At 35.2% G+C, this 27,132-nt stretch overlaps 1 protein-coding gene across 3 annotated transcripts in view; it reads right to left on the bottom strand.

The window, feature by feature from the left end:
* NCOA3 (nuclear receptor coactivator 3) overlaps positions 1–27,132 on the bottom strand; it is an 86,684-nt gene that overhangs the window by 15,928 nt on the left and 43,624 nt on the right. For all 3 annotated transcript variants that reach the window (XM_033003685.2, XM_033003686.2, XM_033003687.2), the window contains exons 3-11: positions 16,914–16,989; positions 9,613–9,720; positions 7,750–7,922; positions 5,945–6,045; positions 4,211–4,385; positions 3,485–3,673; positions 3,132–3,233; positions 2,190–2,330; positions 765–912 (exon numbers count right to left, since the gene is read on the bottom strand). In XM_033003685.2, the coding sequence (XP_032859576.1) occupies positions 765–912; positions 2,190–2,330; positions 3,132–3,233; positions 3,485–3,673; positions 4,211–4,385; positions 5,945–6,045; positions 7,750–7,922; positions 9,613–9,710 (1,127 nt within the window). In that variant the 5' untranslated portion in view covers positions 9,711–9,720; positions 16,914–16,989. The remainder of the gene's footprint in view (positions 1–764; positions 913–2,189; positions 2,331–3,131; positions 3,234–3,484; positions 3,674–4,210; positions 4,386–5,944; positions 6,046–7,749; positions 7,923–9,612; positions 9,721–16,913; positions 16,990–27,132) is intronic.

Raw genomic sequence — 27,132 nt, 5'->3', positions numbered from 1 at the left:
CGAAAGCAGAACTAAGCCATGCCACGCATTTACTCATCACGGAAGTGCTTGGTCCTTCAGGTGATCTGAGTTCTAAGTACAGACAGTATCAGCCCTTCAGAAGGCTTTCATCAATAGTCATTAGCCAAATTTGTCAGTTTAAACATCTCCCTCCTTTTACTCCCTTCCTGAGCCAACACGACACCAATTCTGCTGTGCCCACTAGTGAGGCCATGAAAAATCTCTGCTACTCATTTTTCAGCATCTGGAGGAACCTTAATGCCAGAAGCAGACTGATTCCCTCCAGAGTGGCATTTCAATTATTCTTACAGTCAACAAGAACAGGTCACAGGAAGTGCTACTTAAGATACATTTCACTTTGAGTCATCAATGATGCATTTGAGGGGGTTTTGCTTCTTTTCAATTTGTCTACAATGAAAAAGAGTAAGATAAAGCATGTAACTAAGCACTTCGGTTCTCAATGTTTCATCATTCTAAACATTAACCCAAAAGAACAACGTATGTGTAATACAGGCTCAACGCAGGTACTGGGGAAAAACCTCTCTTTGACTGTGACCATCTTTCTGCCACACAGTTAAGTTGGGAGGGTCAGTGTTAGGCTGACACATTTATTTGCATGCTATGCAACTGCTTCCCAAGCTGCTCCTCCTCTGAGTTTTAATCAGATAAAATATTTCAGTATACTATTTTTTTCCAAAATCTTCAAGGCCAGATATATTTTTAAAAGCTATGACACTTAAATGACAGATACCACTGATTTTCACCTTTGAAGAAAGTGGGTAGAAACAAATCCATGGCGGTCATTGGTTACAGGATTTCGAAATAGTTTGCTCTTTGTTTGTGCCGTCACTATAGTACCATCCGCTAAAGAAAACCGATACAATGGTGTTTCAGCATGACCTTGTGTATAAGCTGTAAAGGAAATACACAAATATAGTTCATATTTAAAACCCCAAGAATTATTAACATGCACTTTATAGACTTTTAACAATACCCTTCATTTGCTGTAGGTTTAACAACAACAAAAAAAAAAAAACCAAACAAACACAAAAAAAAACCCACCAACATACCCAGGATAGATACTTCGAAAAAGGAAGTATTCCACAGTTTCTCCTAAATTAGTAGAGCAAAAATAAAAGCAAACAAGATTATTTTGATGCTGCGGTATTTTTGCTCACCGTGCAGAGCTGGCAAAGTTCTACACTCATTATCAGACTTCCAAGGCTAGGCTAGTAGGTTTCCATGGCTGCTTCTTGGGGAGAAGGACTAATCAACACTTAAATATTAATTGCACTAAAATATATAGGTAATGAGCATGGAATATAAATGAAACTTAGAAGCCTTCAGAGGAAGTATTTTCAAGTCTAAAAGTTTAAAAGTTTTATTCCAATCAAAAAATTTTGAAAATACTGCTTTTAATTTGAGCTCCAAATTTCTTGTGGATTTACAATTCATTTAATCAATTAAGTAGAAGAAATTCCAATGGAATAGAAACTCCATTTTCTGCCAGTATGAGTTTCTCCTTATTTAATATCCCCTCTACTGAAATTACTTTGTGAATCCTTCAAAAAGACAGGAGTTCAGAAAACTTAGAAAATGTCATCTTTCTTACTGAAGACAGTGGCTGTACTTCACTTTATCTATCAAGGTAATCAAATTCGCATTACAAAATACGTAACGCTGGAACACTGAATATATTTTGAACCCTTGTGTATTGAATTAAGTAAAAGGCATCAACACAACTGTTACCACCTTTAGTGAGCTATTCTTTAACAAAAGAAAGAATTAATTAAAATAAAAAGTCAAACTAATGTTAAACAAAAGTAACAAGATAATGTTAATGAAGGATTACATGTTATTACAGAAATATAGCTGTCACTGTCATTGCTATATCCATCTGTGGAACAACAGCTTACTTCAGGCTCCCAGATCACGTATCTGATATTTTCCATGAAAATTATTAAAACAGACGCATTAGAAAAACAAAATAACTTCCATCAGAAATCCTCTTTCTCAAGAGGTCATCCTCCTTCAGGTTGTAAATATGACTCACAGCAATTAACAGTATCAAATAATATGGAAAGAAAAAAAAAAAAAACCACAAGCAGAATTTAGCATTTTTGTTTTTCAGGAAAAAATGCAGCCATTAGGAAAAGCAGTACGACCAAACATTGCAAGCAGATATTTACCTTCATGATAGTGGCGTTTGTTTGACCATGACTGTCCATCATTATGGCATAAGAACCTCTGAATACACCGACGAATTATATCTTCAAAGCCAGGCCTCATGGAAGACCGTAACGAGTTTGTATCGATGTTGACAAGTTTGCCTATAACAGGAAAGAAAATACGTTCTTTATTACTGTGCTAATACTTTTGTATAAGTATGGTACATTTCAAAAGGCTCCAATATCACCACTTTAATTGCTCATCAGCCTAACACCAAATTTTGAGTGCAGAAGCTACATTTATGAATTATCTGCAATATGAGAATATGATGCTGCTCGATAAAATATCAATACTCAAAGGGATTTAGATAACTGAACAAGAGGAAGTTAAGGACCCGCAGGTTAATGCCAGAGCTTTAGAAGGCAGTAACTTCAGTCTCTGGTTACAGGCACCCAAAGGATGCATACACAGTGAAATTTTAGAAATACTGACCAATACTGCTCACAAATTAACATCATAAACACTAATTGGCATCAGAAAAAGCCCCATAAAGTATTTCAATTTAAACAGCATAAACGACTTAAACATTAGCTGACATACTGTATAAAAATACAAGCAATCTAAACAACTTTCATTAGCTTCAGTTTTGTTTTGAAATACTTCTTATGTGTCAAGAAAAGCACAATGACAATCATTTGAAGTGCTGCCAAGTTAAAACACAAGTAGTGCTTTATACCAAGCTGCCCAACAATAGCATATTAGCACAGAGACAGACAATGTGTCCCACAGTTGTTATAAACCCACTGCCAACAGTATATTGCAAAAACCAGTTGGGAATTCTCAGTATGAATTCTGCTAGTCACTACAGATATACAATTTATTTACATGCTTGATTTATTTAAAACGAGCACATGGACAAAAAAAAGATACCTTCATACCACCTTCTTAGTTACATTTCTCACCTGAAAGATCATGTCTTGTAATAAAGCTCTCTGGATTTGTTGGAAATACCCTTTCTGCAGTTGTGATACGACGTGCCACACAAATCATACAGGACTGCAAATCTGTATTTAAAAAGGAAAGTTAATTCTTTTCATTTCTCTCCTGGTTTATTCTATTAAAGCATCTAATAAAATAGCTGAAGTGTCTTTCGTTGTTAAAACGGAAGCATAGACAATAAGAACTGAAGTTTTTGCATTATGTTCCTACTTAAAAAAAGATTGCAGAAGCTACAGATTTTGTAACACATACCAAACACGAAAAAGCTTTACTCAGAGATTTCTTTTGTGCACAGTAACTGCACAAAATTTCCTACCTTCCCCCTCTTCAATCATAGCTCTTGGTTGAGATAAAGCAAAGCACTGCATTGTTTCATATCTTTGACGTATATCCGGGTGACTGCCTACATCTTCCAAAAGATCATGAGAGGTTTTCACCATCATCCGGCAATTGAATGTATGACTCTTCTGTCTAGGTGTTTCATTGGTCCAAGAAACTCCATTAACTTAAAATAACACAGTAAGAATTTATTACGACTTTCAGATAAAATAAATTCATAACTGTTTTTTTTTAACTTAGATACCTTGTTCCTAGATTAAAGAGTATTTCAAGATGCTTTCTCAATATACCATTAGTTTTATACCTTAGTATAAAATAGTACTATTAAGAACCAAGTAAAAATCATATTTTCCTTATGTGACACTTTCAATCACTTGAAAGACAGCTGAAAAGTTATTCACATATTTAAAAAACCAAGCAGTTCCCACCACTAGTCTTGTGGCATTAGGAAACATGTTCCTTTAGTATACTTGTTCTAAGTTACAGGTAAACAAACTGCAGTGTGAATTTCCAGCACATTTATTTCTGCTGGTATGCTTTAGTAAGAACACAGTGATATTTTTCAAGATTAACATATTTTTGTAGTCAAATATTTTTTGCATAAGTAATTTATTTTAAAAGGTTATCCATTACAAGTTGTTTTTTTCCTCTCTGATTGGTTTCAAATCACCCGGTAACAGTGTAGTAAGTCAACTGTTATTACCTGAAGATTTAGGTAAGTTTTTAAGAAAGTCCTTCCGGTCCTCTTCATGCAAGATACCATAGACACTTGTATTAACCAAGTCTTCTTGTTTATATTGGAGATATTGTGTGACATTTTCTGACACAAATACTATGTTCCCATCTCGATTTACAACAAACAGGAAACCGTCCAATGCCTAAGTATTAACATGACAACATATCATCAGACACACCACCTAATTCTAAACATAATTTAGTTTAAAAAGTATATGGGTAATAAATGTCGAGTCACAATACATGCATTTATTTTCAAGGGTAGATATAAAGTTTTAAATTATTCTCTGAGGAAAACTGTGTCTATTAATCTGTTCATTTGTTATTCCATTGAGCTCTTTCACAGTGATAACCAGCCTTCTTGTTTCATTCTGGCTTTATTTGAACACAAGATAATGAATTTGTAACATTATTTTAATAGCTGACAAATTGAAACAAGACAACATTCAGTAGAAACAAGTGCTAAGACATGAAGACATTTCCACCAGTGACAAGATAAGAGGATCTACCCATAGCTTAAAATACTGTATTTTCTTAACTGAAAGAAAAAATCAGTATCTATGTAAAACAATTATGTTTTCAAAATGCTTTTTAATTGACTTGTAAATATGGGATTGGTTTTCTAGGCATAAAGAAAAGTTATCTGCTATGTAAAGTTTTTTTACAATTATTCTTAGGCTATTTTACTTGATAGCAACATTTGTTTAAAATGCTTCACAATTCAGAGATACAAGCCCCAATACACATCACAAACCTCTAGCCTTTGCAAAACCTCATCCATTTATTTTAATCCCTACCCCCTAAAAAAGGCAAAATAGGCTTCACGCTACTAAGCACTGCTGGAGCAGTAAGTTGCTAATGACTGCTGGAGAAAGTTGTCCTGGTTTGGGCTGGAACAGAGTTAATGTTCCTTTTTGGTAACTAGAATAGTGCTGTGTTTTAGATTCAGCATTGGGTTTGGCAAGAAAACAATGCTGATAGCACACTGATGTTTTCAGCTGCTGCTGAGACTTCAAGGACCCTCCGACTCCCCATGTCCTGCCCGAGCGCAAGGGCACAGGAAGCAGGGAAGGAGCATGGCCAGAGCACCAGGCCCAAACTGGCCAATGAAATATTCCACATCATGTAATGTCATGCTCACTATATAGAGGAGGGGTGGTTGGGCAGGGGGGGCTCTCTCTTGCTTCCGGGATTGCGACTGCGGGATCTTGGTATTTCAATGGCCAGCTGAGAACAGGCTGGGGATTGGTCAGCAGGCGGTGAGCAGTTGCACTCTGCATTGCCCGTTTATATTTCCTATTGCTGTCATTGCTTTAATTTTATTACCGCTATTAAACTGTTCTATCTCAACCTGTGAGTCTCCCTTTACCCCTCCAATTCCCTCCCTCATTCCCAGGGTGGGGGCGAGGTTGGGTGAGCGGCTGCAGGGTGGTTGGCTGCCAGCCAGGCTGAAACCAAGACAAAAGTAAAGCACAAGAATAAGAAGCAGCCAAATGCTATTCTTCCCTTTTCTTTTACAAAAAAAAAACTAAGAAAAAAATTAAGAAAACATGACATTTTATTCCTGACCCTTTAAAATATAGTTCTGTACAGTTCTGGCATACTATTTATTACTATAAGAATGCAGGCTTTATTGTAATATTTTCACATGCCTTAAGTATTTGTTTCCATAGGGATTTACTAGGGCCTAATTTGTACTTGCCTGTAATAAAAGAGGTCCCAATGAATCCTTATCAATAACTCCTTGACCCGTAGAAGATACATCAGCTTTCTGAACATCATCATCATTAGAAACTGCTTTTCCTGAAACCCAAAAGATACATTTCAGAAAAGCAACATTTCACATGACGACCACATTTTAATATTACAAGCCAGATATCAGGAAGTGTGTGAATAAAGGCAAAAAAAAAAAGCATGAGTGAGAGAGGAGGTCTCATATATTGTTGGTTACTTAAGACTAGAAAAAAATGTCACAGCTACATAACGACAAACTCTTTGCTCACATAAATTGACTTGACAGTTAAAGTTAACAAGATCAACTTGTTTTGCGAACAATATTTCTTCTGCTGCTTTTGGGATCACTTGTCTGATGAATGCGTGATGAATCTTTCAATTGCCATTAAACACACTCAGTGTACATATGTCTTCCATGTGGTTTTACTTTGACCATCTCATCATCATTGGTCCCAGTCTTCAGATGCCAGCACCATTCTTCTACAAAAAGGCTTTGGCTCATGTTAATATATGTGTATTTATACATATGTGTATATGCATGCATAAAAACCGTATTTTAAGAAACAAAATATCCTAAATAAATTGATTGCTGGGGAAGGTAAAATGGGAATCCATGCCAGGCAGCAGAATTACAGAAAACAAACTGTAAACTTTGTTCTGTGGTACTTGCTGGCTGACTAAGCAGACCACAAGAGGAGTACAACATCCATGGGAAAAATTAGCACACACTCAACACTATAATGAAAGAGATTTAATACATTAAAATACACTAAATTACACTAGAAAAACCTTAAAAACCAGAAGTTAAGATGTATTTTTAGAACTGTTTTAACATGTCTTCAAAAGATGTGGCAATTTACCATGACAGGTAAAATATACACCATAGCGCACTCGATTTTTTAATATCTTGCTGGCAAACGAGATACATACACTTGGCAGGCTATAGTCATTGGGTGGTAGAGATGGGGGCAGTGTAGTGTTTTAAAAAAATAAAATTATATATATATCCCTCAATATAAATTTGAAAAACAAGTTTTACATATTCCTGTCCATTAAAAAAATATTATACCACTTAGGTTTACACTAGCTGACAAAAATTACCAAGATTTGATGCACTGCTATTTTCTCCTTTGTTGACCTGACTGCATCCTGAGTACAGCCAACTCCACTATTTTATTATTTGTCCTCAAGCTAAATGTATTTTAAATATACTGGAGTCCAATACTTAACCATTTAGGAAGCATGTCTTAAACAGCACAAGAAAACAAATAACAATGTTCACTAAAACATAATAGGAAAAATCAGCAATAAAAATGAGTATATCTGATTGGAGGTATGCCTCATAAGAAACCGGGTATTTTTTAAGAAATTAATTTCAAAGTATTAAACTCCCTTGAAGTGAAAGACAACGGTATGTATTCTTCATACCCGTATTTGGTATATTGTACCAGCAGATGGTACAGTACCCTCTGCTTTTAGCTTCTCTATGGACTAGATTAAGCTTTCCTAGTATTCTCAGGAAACTGGTAAGAAAGGCCAAACAAAGTTTCAAAGCCCTGATTCACAATAAAAAGTGATGGCAAATACTTGCTTACTTTTAAACAGGAAATTATTTAGGAGAAATTAAAGGCTTGCTTCAAGTCAAAGTCTGATGACTTTCTCAGTTACATGTTGCTGTGAAAAACACTACTAAATTTCCCAAGTAGCGACTGCTTTGAAGAAGAAATCACAAGAACATTAAATTCTTTATTTTGGCTTAGCAGGGAACTGTACCTTGCTCTTTTATCTGTCGAATCTGTCTCACAGTTTCTTTTAAAATAGCACATTTGTCTGGTTTGACATTGAAATTGTCAATGTCACTCAGATTAGCAGATATCAGTTCAGCCAGTTCTTCAATGTATTTGCTTTCCTGCTCACGCCGACGCTTCTCACCACTGCAGGTCAGACTAGGAACCAAAAACATAATTTCATATACTTACATACCATCATATACAAAAGCTGTGCTCACTCTCTGAACTTTAATGTACTTCCTGTAACACCTACCTATTAAACCTAAGTAGTAGGTAGTAGTCATTCTTACAGCAAATATAAATCTGAAAGGTGTATGTTTTGTTACATTGTTGTTTGGTTTGGGTTTTGTGGGTTTTTTTTTAAGAATTTTAAGTATAAATTTATCTTAAGAGGATATAACAAAGTCATTAAACAAAATAAAAAAAAAAAAATCCTTCTGTGATTACTCTATCATTGTATTTAATTAAAATAGCCTGGTATAAAATTGTCAAACTCGTACAGAAAGCATATTTTAACCTGAAAAGTTACTTTAGATTTGTTTATCATTTATTAGAAAGACGAAATAGAATTTTAACCTTCTATGAAATCCCTTTGGTTTGCTTGTAACAGGTTGACTACAGAAGATGATATACCTCAGAAATTTCTAGGCATCAGGGCAAAAATGTCATCTCAACATCCAAGAAAAGCAGAATGTCAGACAACCTAATGTTGCTACATAAAGTTTCTCTCTGAAATTCCTTTTCCTACATAGATTAAGGTGCTTAGTAAAGACACTACCTACAGCCTAAATCCACAGAGAGAATAGTGTCATACACTGAGTATACCAAGAGTAGAAAAAGGACTCAGGAGAAAGGAAAAGGGTAAGAATGGACACAGTGAAGGAATCAAAAGAGAATGAATATTCTTTGAGAAGAAATCAGGTGAAAGAGTTCAGAAAGTATGCATGGACCAATACTGGAGAAAACAAATACATGACAAAGCAGGGCCTTGAAAGATAACGAAAGCTAATGAAGGGTTTCAAACTGAAAAACAGAATTCTTGAATGGACAGGCAGACACTGAAGAAAGAGAAAGAGAAACTGGAATGCAGGACACTTATAAAGAGACACGGGATATGGTGGGAGAATCTGAGGATCTCATATACAATCTGTTGTATGATGGAGGTAATTAGCATGGGACACTGGGGACATATATGGAAGGGAGAAATATGAGTACACATGTTCTCTGGTATTTTGGTGAAGCTAATACTCTGTGGGAACAAGAACATGAAAGGATAACACAGAACACTTAACATGTGGTAGAAAGCAATGAGGTAGTAGGGGGACAGAAAACAGAGTCCCTCAGATAACGACCTCTGGCAGAGTTGAGTGAGGGGCAGGAAGACAGCATAGAATGCCAAAATTTGAGATGAACTTGAGAAGAACTAGTCTGGAGAGATGGAAGTAAAAAAAAAAAAAAATGCTCAACCTATTGCAGTATTCTGTGCTGACCATAGCAACATGAATTGAGGCCTGTCAAACCAATTACCGGATATAAGATGCTGCCTTTGAAATTTCTGTGAAACAAGTTTTTCTTCTTTTGCCTTGCAATCACAGCTTGAAACAGTGATTCCTTATATGTTTACTCTATTAAGATTTCCACAAGAGTCTAATTATGGAGCACAGTTCATCAGTTTTGGCATATCTATACATAATAGTAGTGTATCTTCACAACAGAAACTAGCCTAGAGAATTTTTCAACAGAACAAAATGATTAGTTACAATTTATTCTTAATTGCAATGAAAAGTTGAAAAAAAGTTTTTATAACTAGTTTTTTAAAAAAAGAGAAAGGTCTATATAAACCTACCTTGCACCTGGTGTATCACAGGGCAATGGCTTGCGCTTCCTTGACTCATTGGTCAAGCTATCCAAGGAGTTTTCTCCTAATCCACTCATCTTGACCATGCATCAGTAACTAAAAGCAATAAAATAAGAATTGTGAATTAACCTCTCAAATAATAATTCAAAACACAGAGACCTTATCCAGATAAGTTTTATTTTTATCAGATTTACAAGTGAGTATTTTTACTGGAAATGCATATACCTTTTTGCTATTAAAAAAAAAATAGTATTTGGTTATCATTTTTTACAATCTATTTTGTATTTTGCCAAAACATAGGTTTAAAGCTTTGTATCAATGGTAAGTAAAAATAAATTTAAAAAATGCATTTTATTTGATTCAGAAATGTTTAAAATTTTGCACCATAGTACTGGGACTGCTGTATAGCTCCAATTTATCTGAAAATAAAAAGATTCTCAGTGTTTTAATGTGTATTTAGATAACTTGAAAAGAAAGTGGTAAATTAATGTTATGCCAAAACACAGTTCAATACTAAGGATAAAAGCTAAAAGGCAAGAGATACTCTAAGGCAATGAATGATGGGTGACCAGAACAGTGAAAATACAGAAACATTGAGTAAAATTTCCTTTTCCGTACGCTCTTTTTTTCTCTTAATGTTATCTAACCACTGCAGCCACAAATAACTGTCATCCTTAGGAGTAAATCAGTGGGCTTAAATGAGAGTTTCACATCTGGCTATATGGATTACTATTACCATCTCTAACTCAACAGGTTACTATAGTCTTAACTTCATACCTTGTTAAACCTAAAATGAACACGGTTTTCTAAAACTTTGAGGACAAGGCAAGCAAAGACTTCAGAACTGTTTCAATTCTACTGCTTCTGCAACAAAGACTGGGCCATAACCTAATAAAATAATAGGTTGCTTTTGTTAAAGTCTAGTTGTATTAAACAAGCCTGACACATTATGTATCCATGACACTCATCTCCGCTCACTCTCAAGAGGAAAAAGGAACACAGTTACAGACAAGAAAAGACACCTTTATCAGATCCTGCTACACTACAACCAATGACATGTTGAGGGAGACAACTTTTTAATGAATCTATGCTATTTATCTAGCCAGACTATTTTAGAACATAATTAGAACTCTAATATTAACTAATAATTTGTATTTAGTTTTTTGTATCACAATGACAACCAGACACATCTGGGCAGTTAGAAGTTTACCATTATGTTATCCTTTTTATAGAAATTTCCAAGTTAATTGTGAATTTAATTTACTGGAATCTAGTTCAGACTGCATTTCTTTGCCCCATACAGCAACAACAGTTGCTGTATTTATAATATTTAAGTAAGACAGTTATACTTACTAGTTGGAGACAAACTTTGCCATAACATATAGCCCTGTCACTAATAAATCTTTGTGGGAAAAAAAAATTTCTTTAAGGATCTCAATAAGCAAAACCCAGTATTACTACATTTATTTTTTTAAAATTGCTTAGGATGACTAAATCGCTGGGAGCTGTTGATCACATATCACAGGGACAAGGAACCAATAGACATGCTTTCATCTAAATTAAGTTTATGTTAAGGTATCAGGCCGGCAGCCAACTGACTCGAAGCAGCTCTGCAGAACTGGATCTGGGCACCCTGGTGAACAAGGAGTTAGTTAAACAAAAGTCAGCAGTGTACCCTCACAGCAAACCAACCCCTTAGAAAGGCACCTAGTCAGCTAAGTGCTTCTTGGACAAGACAACTAAAGAAAAAATGAGAAGTGTGTGTATTATTTCTGATGTACTAACCTTGATAGTTTTTTGCTCAGAGGCTTTTTGTGTTAAAAAAATGACACTGCTGTAAGTTCTTTCTAAACCTGAACTGAAAGGGCAAAGACACAGAAGATGATATTTGCATGAAGCAGCATGGGAGTTGCTTGCAATATCTGATACTATTACTGCAGGATGTTAGCTATGGGTGGAGAATTTGAAAGTACATTCTTACAGCAGTACAAACATTTGAAAGCTAGACAGGACAGAGGACTGCTGGCTGCACTGAAGAACAGACACTAGATTACTCTGGCACATGTACAAAGCTCAGAAGTAAAATAGCATCTCTTTAAAGCAGAAGTTCTCTGTGCAGCTAAGCAAATCATAGAACTGTAGAATGGTTTAGGTCGGACGGGACCTTAAAGTTCACGCAGTTCCAAAACCCCGCCACGGGCAGGGCCCCCTTCCCCCAGCCCAGGGTGCTCCCAGCCCCGTCCAACCTGGCCTCGAACCCTTCCAGGGAGGGGGCAGCCACAGCTGCTCTGGGTAACCCGTTCCAGTGCTTCACCATATTCACAGTAAATAATTTCTTCCTTATATCCGATCTAAATCTGCTTTCTTTCAGTTTAAAACATTATTCCTTGTCCTATCACTGCAATCCCTGATCAAGAGTCCCTCCCCCACCTTTCCTGCACCCCCTCTAAGCACTGGGAGGCCACCCTAAGGTCTCTCTGGAGCCTTCTCTTCTCCAGGCTGAAAATCCTCAACTCTCTCAGCTTGTGAGTGTCTGAACCAGTCGGTAGTTCTTCCTTCTCCCAGTCCCTGCCTTTGCCTTCTGCACTTTAGGCGGTATAGATGGAGCCCTGGCCAGTGAAGACTGAGGCAAAAGAAGCCACTGAGTACCTCAGCCTTCTCCATATCCCGAGTAACCAGGTCTCCTCCTGTTGCCTTCTGGAGAGGGCCCACATTTTCCCTAGTCTTCCTTAATATTACAATGACTAACATAAAATTGCATTCATAACCAACCCTCATTCCAATTGACAGGCATTAGGAAAGGAAGGATAACATACTTTGCACATCACAATAAAATTAAAAACAAGAGTAGAACATAATCTGGCATTTGAAATAAACAATGACAAAAGATGCCTAAACTCCCTAACTATGGTCATGGACTGCACAGAGAAGAAGCTGGGTTTACATCTAAATATTTGATACAAAACCAGGATGAGTAAGACAAAACCCAATATACATCGCGATGGTAGAGCAAGCTTGAAGACTTTTATTTAATCATGTATTCCTCCGGGGCAAAAACCTCTCAAATACATCTATAGCGGCCCATCTTATGTGAAGTTCAAGAAAAATATACTGTTATGCCACTAGATGACAGTGTAGCACTGAACAACTGCAAGGACAATATTTTCAATTAAACAGCTGAATGAAAAACTACTCATCTGAACAAGTAAGCGGTTTCAGAAATGGATTATAGAAACAGGCTATGATAATGCAAAAAGCACTTGATTATCTGAAGCTGACACTCAGCAGAACCTGTGACTCATAACGTCTTATGCCTACAGATCTCACAGCTAAAGCTGAATCCTGAGAGTCATTCTGTAGGTGACACACGCACACACTCCAGGACTGGTGCTTCTCCCCCTGTAACTGCATTCACAGGCAGAGTACAGAGCTGCAGGGTTAAGAGCTACTGCGGAAAGAGAAAGGAAGAGCTTAAAACATAAGACTTAAGGATAGCTCAGGAAGGGTGTGGGCGCAGCAAAGATGTCAAAAGCCAAGGCTAAATTCTATTTAAGAGGAGAAAAGATTTAAAATACATTAAATATTTGAAAATTTGAGCCAAGTCTGACATTTCACCAGAATGTGATTTTTCAGGTAACAAGGTTGCATTAAATGATTTAGAATGGAAATGTTATTTCTGGTTTAACATCTACCTGCACTGACAGGTAACTCGCAATATGATTAAACAGAAAAACAGTAATTATTGCCTTTTGTCTCAGAAACATGACACACATCAAAGAATACAATCCCTGTTCTATATAAGAAAACCTTTCAGTGTCTAAATATAGAAGTTTGGAGAAGGAAGGAAAAATTATGTAATTCATGTAGGCTGTTTCTGTACTATTACACCGAAGTGTGGTAGTTTATTCAGACCTGAAGCTGCAGAGCTCCTGCATGTGTATTTTCCTTTCCCTAAGAGTATCATTACAAGCTGGGATGGCATGTAATGCCTAGAACAACTCTGTAACTGTTTAGCTAAGGAAATTACAGAAACTGCTTCCCAATACAGATGGACTTACAGAAGAAATTAAGAGTCAAACTAATTTTCCTGCTACAGGAAATATTAGCAAAAGAAGCTATTATTCAGTGAGTTAATAATGGAAGAAATCACTAGTTAAAAAACACCAGGTGTTATATTTATTCATTGAATATGAGTTTATAATTTCTAATGGGATAAAGTTTTTCCAAAAAGAAATCTATTTTGGGGGTTTGGGGGAGTTTTCCTGAAGTTCATTATTTCAAAGGACAGCTCCAAACCAGAGATTTCAAAAGTTAAAACTTCTATTCATTTTTACTACTAAAGGCAAAAAAGTTTACCACAGCCATTTTCGTAAACTTATTTTCTGAGCTAATAGGCAATAGCGTTATTTCTGGCTCATGAACCTATAATGCTGCCTAGAAAGGCTCCTCTGCTAGCTATACTGCACAAAATTATCCACCTAAGTGAAGCATTTTTTAAAGAAAATAATTACGCAGTGAAATCTTTTCTATTATTTGCATAATTAAGTAAATCTAAATGCTAGCTTAATTTGGCTCAGTGATTAGCTCAGTTACTACATAAAACCAGGCAAACATCAGAAATTATGTTACACTTTAGACAAGTATAAATTACCCAAAACACTGGAATAATAATCTTCTGCCATAGAAAATTATTCCTACTCAGAATAACAGAAATAGATATGACAGCATCCACTTCCATGAGTAGTCTGACAACTGTTCTGCTACTTTTCTTCAAAGTTACATGTACAAGCTCAAAAAGTGGGAAGCAAACCTACTGCATAGAAGGATAACGAACATTGGGACTGTATTATGAACTTCAGCTATCAATACATACTATTATGTACTTTTTAATGAAATTTGTATGCAAGTATTTGCTTAAAATGCAAGAAGCTATGGCAGATTTATTGCTTACAAGGATGAATAAAAGCTGAATATATATTCTATCCAGTGATAAACAACTAGATTTTTCTAAAATTTTTCTGTTCCTAGTCTATGTAATTGATAGAGGTAATTTCTTGGGACTGCCAAATTTCAAAGCCAGGTACTTAATGAACAATAATTCCTATGCATATAGTAATATTTAAATGCTTGCTAGTCTGATGTCATCAGCACCAGCGACTAATTTTAATTTCTAAATTAAACTATCCATGCTACTCCACTGTATGGGAACAATGTGTCATTTTCATTTAACATTTTATAAAATAAAAGCTTTTTATTCTACACTCCATTTCGCTATTGAAAACAAATGACACAAAGCCACTTTCTGTTCTGTCCAATACAATTTTCCAAAAGTTATTTGGAAAAACAAAACCCTAGCTCTTGCCAAATAATTTAGAAAGGTGTACATTTGTATGAAATAGAGAATGTTAAAGTTGAATAGAAGCAAATCTGTCCAGAGCCCTCCAAAATTTAGATTTAAAGCAAACTTGATAAAAACCAAGATGACATAAGAAATAGCTCAAAGTCTTTTAAGCAAGACATTTCTTAATTCCATTGGTTGTAGCAGTTATGAACCACTATATACTGATGTTTCTAATCCCACCGGTCGAGTGGAACCAAAGGCAGCAATATTTAGAGAAAAAGTTCCAAACTTGCATGATTATTTGTAAATACAAGTACTAGATTCTGCATTACTATTTATCTTCTCAGATATAATCCTAAATTTTCCAAAATTTTTCTCACTTATCAAAAAGGGGAAACAAGAAAACAAAAAAAATAACAAAGACCTTTTTGCTCATCAGTAAGCACACGAAAAAAACATTTGTCCTTATTAATAAGTTACACATGTAATATATTCTTTTCAGTCATTGGATCTGTTCATTTCTCAGTGAAAACCATGGATGGACTGTTAAAAAGGTACTGATTTTTGCATGTGACAAGTAAAACAAGTTCTAGTAATTATTAATCCATCCATTGCAACAATATATGTACAAGCCTTCCAAACAAAAGCACAGAATTTCCTAAAGAGTATTCAAGTCAAAAGGACATAGAGAAGTACTAAGCACAGTAAGCAGAAAGCTTGATAATTTCTTCCCTGGTCTTACTCCCCTCACCCTCACACAAACTGGATAGCTACTAATGTAATAATATCTATTATACCACTTTCTTCTGGTTTTGTCTTTCAATGCACTGGTTTCCTTCTCCAACTCAAGCAATATTCCTTCATGCCCACATTCTCAGTAGGTGTGGATAAAAGACATACTCACTAGGACATGGCACCTGGGAGGGTTTTGTCTAAATAGGTGCCCCAGAATATAAACAATTAGATACTTCAGATTTAGTTTATGTATTTGTTTAGCTGAAACAGTTGACCACACACACCAAAAAAACCCAAACCCACAAAGCATAATTATAGAATACTAATTTAAAACATATCCAAACTATTTTAAAAAAATCATATTATTTGCATAAAAACATTTTTAATGCTTCTTTGGTCCCCTGAAATCATCAACGTTTTCCTATACTAAGTATATGTACTCATGGTATCTTGAATGCTTGGAAGCACTTGTCTGAGCTGATTTTTTGTTTGAAAAATTCACCAGGGAAAAGGCATAAATTGGCTCTTAGCATTCCCCAGAATAAGCCAATTATGAAGACTTAAATCAAACCAGTCCTTTTCAATGAATCATGAAGATGGTCTGATTTTTTTTTTTTAATTGTATATGTTAAATTACTACATACAATGTCTTAGTTTTCAGAAAGGAGGATAAGTCACACAGATTTTTAAGATACAAATTGTAATAAACTAACTGGTTTATGCGAAGAGAAGCCGCAAATATTTAAATTTTTTCTAATATAAATAAAACTAGAGGACATTCCATTCAGCAACTCCATATTCTTAGTGAAAATCTATGATTTCAAACTTGTATTTCCCTCAAATACACATACATAAGAAGTATGATAGCTTTCTAGTGAAACTTCTGATTCAAAATATTCTTGACACTATGAAAAGATTGTTTTGTTATAAGACTGACCACAGAAACAACTGATATTCCTATTTACACAGAGAGGAATCCACAAGAAAACAAACTTAGAAAACTCACTTTCTGGCAGTGGTGAAATAAGGTTCTCTCTCTTTTTTTTTTTTGCTTTTTTTCCTCCTTATTCCTTCTCCCCTTCCCCCTTTTTCTTCTTTTTAGGAACATGCTGCTTACAGATTGTACATATAAGCACATAAATTATAGCTTTAAAAATGGTAAGGGAATAACTATTCAGGTACATACAGTCTAAGTATAAAATCAGTCACTTACTTGTCCTTAGCAAACATTCAAGCACAGCACATTTTTCAGAGGACCTTCAGAATCAGAAGTCATTTTAAGTCACATCCTGAAAAACAAAAAAGGCTGTAATAGAGAAATAAGGTGCTTGCCTTTCAATTGTTTCATCTAATATTAATAATCTTACCAAAAAGTAAACACTCAATACTGAGATATTTTAATGTCAAATGAGTCTAAAACTCACTTATTAGAATTGTAACTAACTGTCATCTCTGCTATATGCTAAACAGCTCAGAAGTCTGAATCTTAACATCACAAATAATAGCCAGTAAGCTGGATTTCCTTTCACATAAGAACTGAACGTATCTATTTTCAATGTAATTATTTTCTTTTACTTTGGAAGAAATAATGAAACTGTGGCAGATGTTTGATCTTAGTAGCTGTTAAATCTTAATATCAAAAGCTGCAGCCCCAAATTAATTATTTTGTAAAGCTATCACTGTCAAGTAAAAATTATGTGACCACTCTATGCCAGCCTTTACACACTGCTTGGTATGTAACTGTCATAGCAAACTGTTTTCAGAGGTATGAACACTCACGTTTTTGTTACTCTGTTTTTCTATTGAATTCTAGGAATGATTAATCCATATTATCATGCATTTTATACAAGGTATGATTAAGTGCACTAATTAGTGAGATTCTGGGTCTCTATAGAGAATTACAATAACTTAGGAAAAGTTTTAAACAACAGCTGTGTGATTGAACTGATTTACTGAAAACTGCTTAAAGCGCTACATAAAGTAGAGGCTGTTCAAGCTAATTAGAAAAATAAATTGCTCTTGGGAAATATTTATGAGACATTCACATGTAAGCACACACCATGGTCCTATCCAAAATCAAGAGTTTCAAAATTGATACTTCTACTCAGACTACTTAATAGGTAATCACCAGCAGGCAGGTAAAGGAGTTTTATTCAAGTAGCTCATTTCTTATGAAATTAAACTGAAGCTTTCCTATCAACTGGTTGCATATGCATTCATCTGCTGTTTTTAACCATCCCTTTGACAATACTGATTGAAGCTTTATTTATATGAACTGGAATTATCAGTTAGAAGATTGATTGACAATGTGGTCACGTAAGAGTAAGCATCAAGAGTAAATTGTCTCCTAATTAAAGACTTCTGTAACACTATTTTATGCTAAATCAACCTCTGCTAATCATGGAAACTAGAACAAAAGCACACACAAAAAGGAAGAAAAATTTAAGAATTCTTAAAATGCTGTATCAGAAACATTTGGACATCATGGAAAATTAAATCCTTCAGCTGTTCATTTCTGTAAAAATGCTAAACCTGACCTACATTACACTCACTTATCACTTGCAATCTAGCTTCCCTGGGATGTTCTTACACCCAACAAGGCCTATTTTCTGATGTCTTCAGAAATTTGGACAGGATTTATGAAACAAAAAGGCAGCATAAATTACATTCACTGTTGAGATTGAGGTGCAGAGTTTTTTCCCCAAATCTCTACAATAACTTGATAAATTGGTGAAAACACCTGTGCAAGAACAGGAGCAGTTCAACAGAATCACAACCAAGAGTCTCACTGAGAAGTTGACCCATGGTGGTGAAATGGACAGCACAAAATCACTTAAAGGTGGGAGACTCAATACCCACAAGTATCAGAAGGATTCTGTAGGACTTAAAATGCAAGGGAAAAGAGAAGAACCCTGAAAATATATGAAGTTGAAGACCACATAAAAATCTTAACACTATTTAAATTAGGTTTAGAATACTCCCTTTATATTCCTCTTGAGTAAATATTCATTACACAGATGTCAACATCTGAGCTGTTTAAACAGAAGATGGAATACAACTTCTCAAAGAAGTACTTCAGTAAAGTAACTAAAAAATATCCTTCTGAATAATCTGAAGGCTCCTGAAGGGTTAGAAAAGTATCTGGAATATCATTTGCACTAATTTGGTCTGGCCAAACACTGCAGAGGACCGTCCTATGAGAACTGTCAACTGGCAGGGCAACCTAGACAGATATTCTAAATTCTGTTCTACAGATTAGAATGAAAATACAACAACCTGAAGTAGGAATGAAAACCCTACCCAGTAAATTAAACAAAAAGTTAACACCAAATATGCTACAGTAAAATCTTGCCATATTTCACAAGTAAATCAGACCTCAAGTTAGTACTACTATAAATAAAACAGGATATTACAATTCTATAATCTAATAGGTCATTCCATTGTTACTATCTATGACATCTAAATGAAAAAATAAAATGTTTCTCTTTTTCAATAACACTTGGTCTTTTCCTGCTAATGAAAGCCCAAACTCTTACATATTGAAAGCTGGCCATTCAACTCTTGTTATCCCCATTCTAACCCTACATGCTTCCTCTTCTGAGTACAGATATAACAGCTGACTTCTTGACTTTTTAAATACAAAAAATATTTTATTTCTACATTGTTTTCTGTTCTGCTTCACATGAATTTGTTTAGGTTATTAGAGTGCCTGTATCAAAGCACAGCCATGCACTAAGCAATTGCCAGTCTCAGAGCTAGTTTTCTAAAAAGCTTGGCACTTGGGGCTGCGCAGTCAGCTTCCCCGGCAGCTCTCACCACACCGGTACCAATCTCAACATGCGAGCACGCTATTTCCTGTCTAAAAACTTCTCAACCAAAAAACAAGAGTGCTTGCAGAAAAACACCGTTTGGCATGTTTTGAGCTCAACATAGTGACTTTTGACTGATTTCCCTGTTTTCAGGATGAGCTACTGAGATACTGAGCTTACACCATAAAGAAACTAGGCACCCAGCACAGCCTGGCTACCAAATTTAAGTGTACATACGGTCCAGTTTTCGATCCAATTTTTAAAACACATAAAAGAAATAAGATTACATTACTGTTTGGATGGGATAGTTAAGTGACAAGCCATATAGTTGTTTGTGGCACAGACAACAACAATATGACAGAGAGCTAAAGCTACACCACTTTTAAGATTAAAAATATATATATGTATTCATAGTCAAATGTGCCAGATATGGTAAATGCAATGGTTATTTTTTGAAAGAAGATATAAAAAGGATTATACCTGTAATCCTGCTTAAATGTTTTCAAGATAATTGATGTGCCTCTTTAAAAAATAAATTAAATGCAATATACTACACTTCACACTACAGTACATTAAAACCCCGTATTTTTAAACCTCTGGGGGAGGGTAAAAATGCAGCAGATAAAAAATGCCACTGAACCTTAAGGACAGCTTTGTGAATCCGGAAGTACAATGTGACAAACTACTGAAACAGATAAGAGTACCCAAAGGTAATAAAGAGATTTTGGTGTATTATAACTATTTTGTACTACAAAGTCTTATCTTTCAAGATTAAAGCAGCTATACTTACATTATGAAGCAAACAGCAAATTATATTGTTAATTGCATTGATACATCGTTATCCTAATCTAGCACTTCCATCAATACAATATCTAATAAAATACTATTCCAAAACATACATATTTGATCATTCTCCACTCTTCCCCCCCTCAGCCAGAAAGGTCATTTACTAGATAATAAATAACTGACTCAGAGACTTCACAGAATCAGGGCTGTCAGGTTTCATTCATTCATAAATAGATAGACAGATAGACAGATAGATAAGATGCCATCTATAATCTGGTAGCTCTGGTAGCCAGCGAGGCACACCTTGCTGCAACATGTTAAGTAATCTTAACTCAGCACACATCCTTTTTACATTATACATCCCATTTTAGGGAGACTATAATTTTTCAGGCCTTGTCAGGTTTCATTTACCAATTCCCCTGTAGTGTTTAGTAAGCACTATGCACTCCTCTGCTATTTTTCAGACATGACAATTAACTCGAGCCTTATTCACTTTGCATATATTAAAATGACAGGACAGTTTCAGTTAAAGGATGGTCAGAGGTGGAACACACTCAGAGTGCGTCTCGGGTTCCTGTGATAAATAATGCGTGTGCTCTATTTTTGGAATGTCATTATTTGTTAATTTGTTTCCTATACGTCCCTGTTTGCTAGTCACAGCAATAGATACAGGACCCTGTTACAACAAACAAAACATACATTAAAGAGCAAAAGGGAGTTCCAGTAAAGTCACCATTATAAAAAAAGACTGCTCTTCATCCTTATGCCTTCACTATACACTGCTGAACACTTGTAAAAATTTCTTACCTGTCAGCTTCTGCACAAAGCACTGTGGTAAAGTGGTTACTGCTTCTCATCACGGGTCCAAAGACATGTGAGCCACATTCCAGACTCAGAACAACTGCTGCCCTCATAACCCAACTGTGAAAAGGTATTGAACTTATTTGGCTAGATGTGTTTGTCACGATAAAGCTCTTCTAAGTAAAAGGCAATTGGGCATGATGCAGCCACACCACCTACTTCCATGACACTGGCAACAAGAATTCGTAGGTGGAAACACAGCAGGCTGAAAAATAATGAAGGTGGCCCTTAATCTTGACTAATTTTCAAGCCACTGTGCTGGAAAAGGTAACTTGGGCTTTCAATATAGGTGATGGAATCAGTCGAGTGTTTTTAGAATATATTTAGAATGTTTTTAACAGACTTACAGACTTGTATCTGGAAGGGTTAGTAAACAGGTATTTTAAAAAATAATTTAAAATTTAATAAATATAGGGAGAGAAATAAAAAATCCCTACCTCAAATATCACAAAGAAAGAAACAGGATGTGATGTCTGGACTACTATAATGGGACTCAACAACTACTCAACTGGTAAGAAATCACAAAACACCACCATTCTCTTCTGTATATCCAGACACCTCAACAGCAGAAGAAACTCAGGCAAGTCAGTAGTTGACTGAAATACATATGGTCTATTTAGGTTTTATATTAATATTTAATGAAGTTCTAAAAGTGGAAAACACTTCTTTGCATCATCCTTACCAAAACCAGTGGGTGCTATAGAAAGAGATTTTACTGTGACCAGTGCACAAACCTCTCTACTAACAGCAGTAAAATTCTTTAAAAAATAGTAAACTTACATAAAAAGTGTTCATTTACAAGACAAAATACCCTTGCCAGAACTCACAAGAGAACACCAGCATAACAGTATTGCAGTCACTTTCCAGTTCTATATACACCTATTTCATAAACGACTCCGTGCCATTTTGACTTGACGTAACCTGCAGGTTAATAAGAAGAATGCAAGCCGTACAATGCATCTCTACATATTACAATATCATCTTAATTAGGAATTAAGTTTTAAATAATTCACACAATTTGTTAAAATAGAATTACATAATCCTAATTTATTCAAAGATTAGTCCAAAGTACACAATGTCTCTAAATTAGAAAAGGACATCAACTAAGAACCTTAGAATATGAGACTATCAGTTTGACCATATAAATCTGGAAACATTATTTATTTATTTCTAATCACTTCTAACTTTTTAGGTTTTGTTTTTAAGCGGGTATATTAACTTACCTGATGAAATCTTGTTTCCATGCCTTATCAATATGTGACTGCAATTCTTACACAATTTTGATCACGCCACATTACAATAATGTGATTATCTTTTCAGCGCAAGTTTTAATGATTGCCATTATAAAGAAAAAGTCCAATGAAAAGGGGCAATTGCCAGAAACAAAGTAACAATTATACCAAATGCAAATACAAAGTAATAAATACTAGTAGATATTAGAAGGGATTCATGGCACAACTCAAAACTGGGAGAACTGAATTTTATGGGAACAAAATCACACATAAATATGGGTGTGGGTTTTTTCTTACAGAATACAGTAGCTCTTCTAAGATAACAGTGACAGAGACTTTTTCCTACATGATCTGATAACGATATAAGAGTTCTCACTTTAATTTAACAATGACTAAATAATTATTTTCCCCTTAAAATGGAGGAAGCAACTTCCTAGACAGTTTCAATACAGTAAGAATTCAATGTGCAAAATTTTCAGTAGCAACAACTATAATTTTCTTTGAGGTAGGTATACACTATCTGACACTTCAAAAGCAGAGAGTACTTCTGAAGTTCTTGGTGAAAACAGGAAATGCAATCAACTAAACTGAGTTTGTTTCACTAAATACCTGTGATCCCTCTGCAAGTCATCAACAAGTCCATTCCCTTTACTGAAGCTCTGAATGTGCCATCAGCAAGACCATTCTCCTTCCTGAATGGGTTCACATACATTTTTATGTATTATATACATGCAATTTTTTTGTTCTGCCATTCTACCCTACTAACGCCTCATGCAAGCAAAGACTGCTTGTTGGATTTCTAGCGACACAACGTAAACACAACTATAATACTACAATTAGCATTAGTTCATTTAGTGCTATGGCATTGTTATGATTGAACCAGACCCTATCATGCCAAGGTCTCACTCATTTTAAAGACATCACAATTTTATACAAAACATGTTTAGAACGAGCACAGTTCAGAATCAGTTTTCCAAAGTAGCAGTCAAAAATTGGGCAAAGAATCAGTAATTTCCTTCTAAAAGCCTGTCCATTGCAAGCTTAAGTTTAGAGACAGAAGTCATTTTACACTTAGATCAAAATCTCTAACACCACCAAAATGCCTCCAGACAAGGGGAAAAACTGACTGTTTCTGACAGAACGAAACATTTACTGTACACTCTATGAGTTTCTGACACATGATCTCTATCAAGTTGATGCCAAGCTTAATGCCAGTTTTTGAACTTCTGTAAGTAATGCTCAGAAAAGCATTCAAAACAGATAAATTTATTGTATTTTCTACAGCTATTATTAGCAATGAATGTTCATGCACAGTATTGCCCATTTAGTCTTTGAATCTTATATGTGAATTGGAAGTGTTCATCAATTCAGTAGGTTTTCATGGAGATTGGCTTTTAAGAAAGCTGCTTATTTGAAGCAGTAAACACTTCTAAGTGTCAAGTTACAAAGCAAAATACTTAATTAGAATTGTACAGCTAAAAAACCCATTTTAACTATACTTTTTATATTTGCGTATTTTAAAAGCAAGCCTCTCAATTGAAAAACAAGTCTCTCAATTAAAAGCTATAAGCAATCTAGAATTTTTGCAATGCTCTAATCATAGTTTTGTTTTCCTCGTTCTACTTTGGGCAACCGTTCATCTTGGGAGATCAGATGTGATCTATTTGATGCTCGTGTCTTAAACAGCATCGTCATTCATCATCCCAGCACATCTTCATCTGACATTTCCTACCACTTGAATAATCACAAATTATTAAGAAGCACAGAAGTTTATCAACAGCTGGAAAACACAAATCCTTGAAAAGAACAGTCCTGATACTTGTGAGTATTTCTACATGGTGTGGTCATATTTTGCCTCTGTGGAAGTACTAGTGAACAGGAAATTGTAATTCTTTCTGTACTTGTATAGAGTATTGCAGCAGATACTGCAACCTTCTATCAAAGCTAACCTTTTATTGGGCAGATGCTACAAAAAAGACCATTTTCAGCCAAACTGACCAAGTGAGACAAGTTCTTACACGCAACATAAAGACGACTGAAAAAGCTTGAACATTAAATACATCAGAACAACTTGAAAATTTACTGGAATGTCCCGGCCATCAGTAGAAAGAGTCTCTTGGATTCTGACTACTAAAAAGCAAAGCTTTCACTTCTATGAATGACACAAAATTATGTCTACAAAGGATGCAATCCAGTGCTGCAGTTTCAAGAATCTTTTGTGTTAGTGTCTAGACAACAATCTTTTGTTCTGCTTTTGTAAGAACATAATTTGTTACACAATTAACAAATTAGTTTCTGATATTAACCTTGGCAAAACTCCAATTTCTCAAGACTTCCACAGCACAAATACCAAGAAAACACCACAATATAATGCTTAATGAAATATTTTGGTTCCAGTCTTTATGATGCTTCAAAGACAGTAGTAGCAAAGTTACAGACAAACAACAGAAATAAGCCTTGCCAGTGGTGCACTGGGCCCACAGCAGATGAGCTGAGATACAAGCCACCCAAAACATGCTCACAGTAACTTCTGTCCATCTTCCTAAATACTCAAAGCCAGTTCTACAAAACATACCATCCCACGCTAACAAGTCTCTAGTACTGGACAGAAGCATCGGGTACATTCTTAAAAAAAGCATGTCATAAATTGTGTCCTGCTGTCATGAATTTGCAACCAGCCGAAATACACAACACTTCCAAGGGTACAAATATTTGAGGGAATAGTATTCTGTTATTACAAAACAACAACAACAACAAAGACAAACAATAATGAGAAGCAGCTTAAATAACTTTAACATGTTTAATCACAACATCCTGTAAAACAACTAGAAATGATGCTGTATCTGTGGATATTTTACCCTTTGAGTGTTCTTAACCTAGAAAAAAAGGACTATACAACAGGCAAAACAGCCTACAGAAGTGGAGAAGAGTGTGGACTACTCGTATACTTCAAACACGCTAGTACTGGAAAATAAAGTAGCCAATCATAAAAGGATGTTGGTGCAAGACAGTTCAGATGTACTACAAAGCACAAAACAGTTTCCTGTTTCAGTAAACGCTTGCTTTTTCTACACACAACTAGCATATCTGCAAAGCATGTAAAAAAGGAATCTGTTTGCTTACAGAAAATATCATTGTTAATGAATAGAAGACCACTGCTACTGCCTGCTCAACTCAACCATCCACATACCTGTGCAACCAATATGGTCCATGAGAAAATACAAATTGCCAACCACGACACCTCAGTTTACAGAGCCAAGAGTCATAACACACGTGGGGTTCCAGGAATTTCAAAGAAAGCTACATCCATGCTTAGAGCTAAAGCCTAAATTCACTGTCCTGACAGACAAGGAATCTGGTATTGAGGGTAGCTAATCTCAAAATAGAACAAAAGTACCTATACTCATTTTGAAATGGAAATGTATAAAAGTAGAAGTATTTATTTTAAATTAGTCATCCCTAATACTCCTAAATTGTTCTAACAGTACAGGTGAACACACCTGATTTTAGTCTCTAGAAAGAAAAAAAGCATAATACAGCTTTAAAACTCTTTCAATTGCATACTTACATTTCACACTAAAGCTGCACATTCCCCTGGTGATAGTGAACGATCTCTGAGATGACAAAAAGCATTTGTTGGAGGAAACTAATTTGGGCTTACTTCACCATAAATTTCTGGTATATACAAATACATAGTCAGCTAATTCTTTCTCTCACTCAAGTAGAATAATTTAAAGATTATTTGTGACCTAAATTTCTTTTTGGATAGCCTATGCCAATTTGCCTGAGAAAGGAATCAAAGGAGTGGCGGTCATTAGAGCTGCAAGAGAGAAAAGAACCCAGAAGAGTGTACACATCTGTGACATCTTAATATGAATGGAGACAATAGACGCCTTATACAGCTATAATGGAGGGTGTGGGGGAGGAAGGCCAGGAAGCCTTTTTTGTTTGTAACATGAAGATGTGAATAATTCTGTAAAATGCAGTTAGGAAGCATTATGTGCCATAACTAGTCTATTTCTTGCCAAATTTCTTAGCTCAATTCATTTTTTAGAAGAAGCAGGCAGAAGTCACGAAACATACTCAAACACAGATAAACATGAAAAGAAAATACCAGTCTTGGCATAAGGAGAAGACAAAGTAACCGGCTAGTTATGATGGACACATTTTATAAAAGTGATCAAACAAAAGGGCAAATACATGGAACAAATAAAGCCTAGAATTTCTACAGACCTCAGAAAACATTATCGCCTGACCATCAGAGAAAGTACATCAGAGCCTTAGAGAAATACTGAAGACAGCAGAAAACAAAAAAGATCAAATTCTTACTAGAACTCACCAGATGTTCATAGATTAAAACACTGAAGACTTTCTAATTTTTATTCCAAATGTGACATAGTATTTAGGGGATCTTTATAAGATCATCAGGAGTACTACTTAAATTAATTGACTTTGAATATATCTACTCTAAGTTCAGCAAGGCCTTCTAAATCTTACACTTCCTTTTTAATATGACTTTTTTACTAGGAACGCACACTGGCACACTAAAAATACTAGTATTACAATCACCACAAATTGCCAGCTATTTAAAACTTACATTTAAAATTTAAATTTAAAATTTAGAAGTCTTAAGTTACATTACACAAATCGAGTGAAAATTTAATTTCCAAAACTGCTTAGAATTCTGTCAAACCACTTTTCCACATTAAACAAAAACATACAGACTGCATGACACATATTCTAA

This window comes from Tyto alba, unplaced genomic scaffold (assembly GCF_018691265.1).
Source record: "Tyto alba isolate M040663 unplaced genomic scaffold, T.alba_DEE_v4.0 Super-Scaffold_33, whole genome shotgun sequence".
Taxonomy (NCBI): Eukaryota; Metazoa; Chordata; class Aves; order Strigiformes; family Tytonidae; genus Tyto; species Tyto alba.
This window is presented reverse-complemented; position numbering and strand designations above follow the sequence as displayed.